The 8990-nt window shown below is 33.0% G+C and overlaps 1 protein-coding gene across 2 annotated transcripts; it reads right to left on the bottom strand.

The window, feature by feature from the left end:
- Positions 1-932: 932 nt before the first annotated feature.
- Positions 933-3101, bottom strand: LOC111632002 (astacin-like metalloprotease toxin 5). 2 transcript variants are annotated; one of them, XM_023376355.1, is made up of 7 exons: positions 3036-3089; positions 2744-2821; positions 2535-2667; positions 1751-1823; positions 1564-1681; positions 1316-1491; positions 933-1246 (listed from the first exon to the last, which is right to left on the bottom strand). In XM_023376355.1, the coding sequence occupies exons 2-7, from the start codon at positions 2764-2766 to the stop codon at positions 1029-1031; spliced, it is 741 nt and encodes a 246-aa protein (XP_023232123.1). In that variant the 5' UTR covers positions 2767-2821; positions 3036-3089; the 3' UTR covers positions 933-1028. The 2 variants fall into 2 exon arrangements, with proteins under 2 accessions (XP_023232123.1, XP_023232124.1); XM_023376356.1 differs by lacking the exon at positions 1751-1823 and having other exon boundaries at positions 1564-1574; positions 3036-3101.
- Positions 3102-8990: the final 5889 nt, after the last annotated feature.

Here is an 8990-nt window from a genome sequence, read left to right as displayed (position 1 = left end):
GTTAGAAACCATCGAATGAATCCATCACACTTGCCAATCTTCACTTTATTTTTATTAATATAAACAGTAACGGTTTTAGACACAGGAAATCTTTAGCCTGTTGTGCTGTCAGGAGCCGCAAATACTCGCAAACAAGTATAAAGCCTGGACTCCACATTACCTGAAGACAGAAACTCAGGAACAGAACTGAAACATAGAGTTTTCGTTTCAGTTATGTTTTCGTTTTAACTTGACACCATTAGAAATACGCCATCTGTTGATCAGTTCTGTAATTGTCGTAGAGTCAAACATGGACCACGCTACAGATTTTGCCATGCTTTCTCTCCATTTATTAACAATAAAATTGTTAATAATCTTTGAATTATTTACATTTTTTGTCGTACAGAAATTTGTATTTTCTAACTTCTTCGATGAAAAATTCCAAATCTATTTGTTTCCTCATCGTTTTCGCTACACTTTCTACCATTACGACTATGAAACTACACGTGACTAATGCACGTGACTACGCGTCACAAATCCTTGCGGTTTGATTGGTTGCAGTACGACAGAAGCGCGGGACGACAACGAAAAAGTTAAATAATTTTTAACTCTGCTTTCAGTCTTGTTTCTGTCCAACTGAACGTTACAAAACTGAAAGTTTCGTCAGTTTGGCTTTCAGTTTTACGATTACGTTGCGGATTCCGGTAATGTGGAGTCCAGGCTTAAGTCTGTTCACACAGTTTGCTCCTAAACTAGTTCGGATACGAATGTTATAAAGTATTATGTAAAGTGTAATTTGAGTTTCATAAGAGGACGCTTATCAAGGACTCTGAAAGTTGCTCTGTTCATAAATAAATTGTTTTCGTAGACACCGACATAAATCAATTTCAAGACAATACAAATAATTTATATTAGACAAATTAAGTATGGAGCTACAAAAAATACTTGTATATGAATTAGGATATTCAACTCCATTCAAAAAGGAAGAGATTTAATTATTTCCTACATAAAATAAAGTTTTGCCATTATTTATATATTTACAACAGAATTTATTCGCATTCGTATAACTTGTTAATACATTTAATGTCGGATTCTGACAAAAGTTGCCGGTCCGTAATTTCTTTAATGGTAACATTTGGAACAGTTGGCATTAAAGTAATTTTACCATGTTTAGCGCCTAGTTTAGGACCATAGTGCATAATAGTATCGTAACTATAAGTGCCACATACTCCAACGCTGGGGTAAATCTGAAACGCTTCTTTATGTTCTGCTCGTTAAAGAAAAGTCATCAGTTCAAACTATTTATGCATAAAATATGTTGAACAGTTTGACTTACCTTCTTTAATATTATCCAATAAAATTTTTATATATTTATCACGATCCCGTCGAGTATGTTCGTGAAACAAGCCAATAGCGTGGCCTAATTCGTGAAGTATTATCCCGACGTTCCAACATCCACTTCCTAAATTAAGAATCTGACGTCCACCCGGTTTTCCAATGTGGGAATTACATCTGAAATGTATGTATACATATATTATAATGAATATAACGTAAATAATTAAGTATCCGTATCAATATTCTTACCCTTCTCCTTCCTGTATATAAATATAATTATCCTCTGTTCTTCTATATACAAAACGTAAGCAAGTTACAAGTTGGATGTAGTCAATAATTGTTATCAAAGTAAAAATTCTGACAATTTCTAGTAGAAAATGTTATTATTATATTAATCAATATTATTAATTACTTCAAATACAGCAAAATAACGTACTTAAGTCAGGAGAAAACTTGTAATATATTATACCATCATCCCAAACTCTGTGATGCAATACAACGGCTCGACTCTAAACATTTTAAAATTCTTTAATTAAAAAATTTCTGGATATCATTTTATATTAATACAATATTGAATATGTGTTAAGACACTTTACAAAGTTTGTGGCATCCGTTATCCGTGCGACAGTCCGAATACAGATAAAACGAATAGCATCACCATTTTGAATGGAAACCCGAAACGACCCGCGAAAATTGTTGTGTCCATTGTGGGTGTGCCCAGGTCCACGATGAGTGATCTGGGCAAACCCACAATGGGCACTAGTTAAGGCCTCTTATGTGTCTGCAAGAAGGAAGGAGTAGAAAATTCGAAAGACAAAATACGCATAAGAATACAGTATTAAACATCGAGACATTGTTTTTTTCTATTCGAGATATCTTAATTACACTGGTGAGCACATATGATTAGGATACCACATTCTTGGTCGTCTAATTTTTGATCTTGGGCACGGTCTGGATTCCAAGGTCACCATGAAAGATTTCCAAGTCTTTCGTAATGAAAGTGCAATTCTGAAATGTAAGATACACGTGGACGAGAGAACTTAATGGATAGACCCTAACCAGGGAATTAGACACGTCTTTTGCGATTCTGTTAAAGAAATTAGAAAGCACGAAGATCATTGGAAGAGCATCCCGGCATGGCTTTTCCCTCGAACCTCCAAAAACAATAGGTCCTAAAAATGAACAAACGAAGGTTAAATGTGTAAAAATTTATAAATTACCTCTCCAAATGACGTATCCAATCTAATATCGCCTTCGAATAAATCCACATTTAGCATTGAATTCTCATGTAAAGTATAATTGAAAGTTTCATTATTTGCTAAAACAGTTCTTTGAAAGGAAATTAATAAATGTCTACAAAAGATAAATAAGTTAAAATTCTATAATAACGATAATATTAAAATTAATATAATTATAATGCAGTACTTACAAAATGATTATATAGAAAATCATAATCCTTAGCTTATAAATTAAGGTTTTTCTTCTTCTTTACCTTATAAAATTCTTGCTTGAATAATAAAAAGTTTATTTTATTATATAAAAATATATCTAAATGTTATTTAATAAAATTTTTATTATTGTAAATACAGCATAATTAGTACAGGCATTTACAGAATCGAGATATGATGTCGATTATTGTCATGTTACTCGAATTATTAATTACTATTAATTAAAATATTCAAATAAATATATTTATAATATTAAAATATGTAAAAATGTACCTTTTTCGTTGACTTATCTTACTGTAGAGTAGTGTAAACAACGTAAAATGACGAACTTTATATAGGAATTTCTTAACTTTTTTTATTATTTAATTCTTATCCATTTATTTTTCTGTGAAAACCAATAAGTTTGGTTGAAGCTGTTTATATAATCCGATACTTGAAAAATATCGAATTTCTGAAGACAATGCAGATACAATGATATCAATTTGGCATTGATGACATGTCTCTGTCACAGTTCGTGAAAATATTTCAGAAAATAAAACACAATAAAGTTTCTTTGAAAAATAAAGGACAAGTTTATTTCAAATAACTTTATTACATATTTAAGAATTATTACTCATTTATTAAACATAAAAATATTTTAACGAAGACGATATGAAAGAAGTGAAACCACGTACTTCGAATTTAATTTATTGTAGGAGGCCGTTCGAAGTTTGAATTAATTTTTTGCATTAACAGAGAGCGAATTAATGTATTTCCGGACCCTAAACACTTCCTATTTCGATAAACTTAAACAGAAAATACGTTTAATTTAAGTTAAAAAAATAACACAATTAAATTGCATAATAATATTTGATAAAAATTTCCAAGTAAGTGAAAGTTACAAAGTTTAAGAAACTTTCTTAAAAGTAGACAATACATAAAAAAAGTGTCTTTTTGTAACTGTCCCTTTGGTAAGGAAATTAAATGTAAATAAATGATAATGCGGGCATATTTTTTACGGTTTTTCATCAATAAGAATTATGAAGAAATATGACAGAATTATTTAATTGTGATAGTCATCGTTCAGAAGAAAACTATTCTCTGAACAGTTTTAAATATGGTAAGTAATTATAATTAAATATATCTAGTTAAATCTTATTTATAAATATTTATGAATAGATGAACAGTGCATTACACGCAAAGATATGTCAAGATATTTTGTTCAATTATACAGAACAAAAGCTTTTGGTTTATTTACAACTGGCAAAGTATTTCGTGTTGAGAGTTAAGTTCCCTCTTTTAATAAGTAGTATACGTTTCCCGCAGGGTGGGGGAGAGTAACTTGGTAAAATTTGGTCTCAATCAAAGTGTTTGGCAGTTTGTGAAGAATGAAATCGCGGGATATAATGGGGGGGTCAGCGTTTGAAAGTAACTTATAATTTTCGGAGGATTATAGAGACTAACAATGCAAAGGTTTTCGAAATCGATAAAAATGTTTGGGAATTTGTGATAGGGGGATGATGGATGATTGTGTGTGTGTGGCAGGATTTTGTTAACCCTGTTTGAAGCTTAGTAACTCCTGTCCTTTTTATCGAAAATTTCTAAAATTGGTTAAAGGTCGAGGGATGAGAAGATAAGAAGCATCGAGTGTATTTCCAAAAGTGTCGGACTTAATGGGAATTTTACTCGTTATTAGCATTTACAATTTATATATATGACATTCCCATAAATTTATATATATGATATTCCCATTCTGTTGATCTTTTTTTTTTTGTCCATGTTTGATGTATCCATTTTCTGCGTTTTCTTGATTGCATTTCTTTTTCTTCTTCATCCAAACATATAACTATCGTAGCCAATTCATTCCCAGAAAAGTTCTTCACCCACAACAGTGACGTGGCCGTGCTCTCGGCCACATCACTGTTGTGTGTAAATGGAATCTAATAGCATATAGAAAGAAAACAAATGGCATATAAAATATATGTAATTTATTGAAAACTTTAGCACTAATTTCTATCAAATTTTTATTAATTTAATAGATATTCAGTTTTCATATTTTTAAATGAGTTCCTTTCGACTATTTTTTTAAAAAACGATCCAATTAAATAAGAAATTAGAGTAATATATGTTGAACTATGTTAATATATACTGGTTCCTAATTCGAGTGATATCAAGTTAATGAATTTTGTTTCACTATCCAGAAATGACCCTTAAATAGTTTAATTTAAATTCATCTCAAAGATAAAGAATATGCATTGTTTATCTTTTACATTGATTTAAACTACTCTACTGTATATTAGAAAAGCGATAAAGACGAATCAATATGAAACATTGCAATAGAACAAATTCAAAATATTTAACATCGTTTCATAAATAACAATGTTACAATGTTTGTCGAGATATTGTTTGTCGAGAGAAAAAGTTAAGGAGACAAAACTAAAAAAAGAAAGTGTTAAAGACAATTAAAACTGGTTCCCACGGACAGTGCAGGATTTACGTATAAGCTACACAAGCTACAGCTTAGGGCACCCACTTTCTTGGGGGTCCTCTCAAAAAATTGTCCGAGTGAGCAATTGTCATATAAACTTAAATATACTGCAGCATTATTTGTCCAACTCCGCATACTCTTCACCCAATTTTTCGAAAAACAAAGCATTATTGTGCCTAAGGTTTGCATTACCGATAACCGATTAACCGGTATTACCGATGATTATGACTACCAAAATTACTAATAAATTTCGACAGCAAATGCCGGTAATTTCGATAATTTTTAAAATTATTTCATTATTATTTTATAAAAGAAATGGACTTTAAAAGAACTTTTTTTTTTCACCAGAGTTTGCATTTTTAAGTTTGTTATGAATTAAAATTATTTTAAGTTAAAGATTTATTATTTCACTAATATACTTCTTAATTGTATTTCAGTTTAACCTTCTAAGTATCCGAAAACCATATTTGGCACTGACATATAATATCTGGACTTATAAAGGGCTCCATATCTGAAATAGCTTAGGGCCTTATCGAGTCTAAATCCGGCCCTATCCACGGACTTGTTTCTTTGTCGAAGGTGACACATTGAATGTCTCACCCGAAACTAACGAGTGAAAATTTGACTATTGGCCCCAATGTACTAAATTCCTAACGAAGTCGTAAGTCATGGGAAAAACCAAGGAGGAGCCCCCTAATAAAAGAGGAAAGAGTGATGATAATCGGGAACAATAGTCTGCAATTCAAACTTTAAACGGTGTGTGTGTTCCGAACTGCCGATTTCAGCTGAAATCGGCGTGGCTGACCGCTGAAATCGGCTGAAACCCTTTTAGTGAGCGGAGCGTTCCCTCACTAAAAGGATAAAACAAAAGGATTTCCCTCCGAACGGAGCATCGATAAGTCGTAGGACAAACACGTGTTTAAGGTATTTATCGTCTCTCTCTCTTTCTCGGTCAGGGTCGTGATCGTAATTATAAGGTTCCTATATATATATTATATTATTAGCATTCGCTAAGCATCTGTATATAGCTTGTAAATAGATGGTATCGATTAATAAACGGGTATTTTGTTAAATGATAACTTTGTAAAGTGTACTTTTTCCGGTTGTCTCCTTCCGCCTCCTTTCCGAATCCGAAAGCCTACAACACGACCGCTCGCGCGAAAACTTACGTAACGGCCATCGAAATTTTGTTGTCCGGAAGACAATTTGGTGTCAGTACTAACATGGCATCAAAGACGTGCCGACCATGCGGCCACATAATTGAAATTTAATGACGTTTTCAGTTTAATAATAATGTTAAGTCCATTAAAGATGTAAGTCCAAAAAAATTCGGCGACTTTGGATATCAGAACGATATTTTGTTCCAACCCAAACAGAATATTTTTTTTCTTTGACTGATTTTCCTAAAAATTATATTATTGTCGGATGCAAAAATCATATTGGACCACTTCTGGCATTTTTACATGCACTTATTTTAATTTTTTCTACATAGTAAGTTTATCTAGAGATCTTCCATACAAATAATTATATTTCACCTCATTTGTGGCACGTTATGGTGGCGGGCCGAAAAAACTGACCTCGCGGGTCGTAGTTTGGTGACCCCTGGTCTAGTATAACAGACAAAGCAGTTCCGAGAAACCTTCCAGTCGGAACAATTTTGCACTTGGATCAGCTCCAACAGTTACAGTTCCAAAACCTGATCTGGATTTTTCTCACCTTTAATCCAGAGTTCGAACATTATATTAATATTGACTAGTATAATGTAGGAAGGTTCAATATCCTGTTATTTAAAAATTTAAGTTGTTGCCCAAAAAAAATTGAAATTAAACTGAGGTTTATTACGACGAGCGTGTTTCAAACGACATTTCACAAAACGTAAATACTTCGGCCGAAAGAGAAAAGAAATCTTAAGTAAAACGAAAAATATCGATAACACAAGAACGAATGGTCGGAAGTCGATGAAATTTGGCACGTAGATCAAAAAAGTTAGCAGATGACGACGATACTCGTAGATTGTCTGGACGAGGCGTATATCGACCAGAGGTTATTTGTATGGAAGCAGTTCGTTCGTTCGCTCGCTCGCTTACTTGACGGCGTGCCTCTACCGAGCCTAATGACATGAAGTTCGAAACCATCGAATGAATCCATCACACTTGTCAATCTTCACTTTATTTTTATTCATATAAACAGTAACGGTTTTAGACACAGGAAATCCTTAGCCTGTTGTGCTGTCAGGAGCCTCAAATACTCTCAAACAAATATAAGTCACTCCACACAGTTTGCTCCTAAACTAGTTCGGATACGAATGTTATAAAGTATTATGTAAATTGTAATTTGGGTTACATAAGAGGACGCTTACCTAGGAATCTCAAAGTTGCTCTGTTCATAAATGAATTGTTTTCGTAGACACCGACATAAATCAATTTCAAGACAATACAAATAATTTATATTAGACAAATTAAGTATGGAGCTGCAAAAAATACTTGTGTGAGAACCGAGGGGGCTAGTTGTCCCCACTTACCGGCGGCTCTATCAGAGGATGGCTTTATAGGAGGGCAAAATGAAATGATTGGGGAGGTTGACGGGTAAGTTGACAGGTTCTCAAATAAATACACAGGTTGAACAAGAATAACACGTTTAATAAAATACTATAAAATAGTACATATCAAAGGCGAAAATGAAGAGCTACAACAATTCTATTATATGTCGCGACAATGATTCGTCTTTCTTATGGAATATCTAAGCTAAATTATTCTCTATCTCTTATCTATTCTCTAAGCTAAATTAAGAAGCGAGAGAGACCTCTCGGACAGAGACTTCTCAGAGAGAGAGTGTACAAATAGATATTAAAAAAATACCTCTAAGTTCCTGATCCGTAATATGGGTCGTTGGTGAAAACGTTCCTGGATCGTCACGGCAGTTATGACCAGGTAGCGACGGATAGGGTGACGGGAAGTGTCCGTCGATGTCCGCTCTGGAGATGTCCGCCCTGTGGACTGTGTCCAAACCCTCTTTATACCAAATTTGCCGGGGTGAGAACTATGACATCATTAATGATTTAAACGCACACCTGTTCGTGTGCTGACGCCTGTATCTAGTTAGTACGGACCACTAGTACGGCACAGAGAAGTTTGTTTAATTTATTGATATCGGTGTCTAGAAGATATGATCTTATAATATAAATTTCTATAGGTTTGACGGCTCTCATCCATAAATTAACATTCAGCTGACAATAATTTTTTTAACCTGGTCAACAATCTAGATAGGGTAAACTTGCCTAATTCGTACCACTTCAGGAAAAACCATCATATCGAAATTAATAAACACAAATTATTTTTTATTTTAAGTAACTTTTATTTGGGAAATATTTTATCACTACCATAATAAAATTTAGCATAAATCTTATAAACTTCTGAGAAATAAACAATTTAAAAAAACACTAAAAAAGTACGATTTAGGATCATTTGTCTTAAATCGTACTGATATATTCTTAAATCGTACTTTGAGATCCTATCATTGGTTGCAGTCTTAAGAATAAAAATCTTTATCAATAATGTATTAATACGTGTGTATATTAACTCTTAACAAATTCGGCAGATGGTCTTCGCCAATTTTTGGCAGTCATCGCAGTTGTAATCCGTTGTTTTTTATTGGTTCCTGCGCAAAGTTCATGTACCCGTATCTCATATTGTGTGCATTTGATCATACTTTCTTTTACGTCTTCTTGGCATAATTTACAGTACCAACTGATATTTTCATCT

Source organism: Centruroides sculpturatus, unplaced genomic scaffold (genome assembly GCF_000671375.1).
Source record: "Centruroides sculpturatus isolate CEXI.00-Female unplaced genomic scaffold, Cexi_2.0 scaffold636, whole genome shotgun sequence".
In the NCBI taxonomy this organism is placed as follows: Eukaryota; Metazoa; Arthropoda; class Arachnida; order Scorpiones; family Buthidae; genus Centruroides; species Centruroides sculpturatus.
Note: the sequence above shows the minus strand (reverse complement) of the source record. Positions and strands in the feature narration are given on the sequence as shown.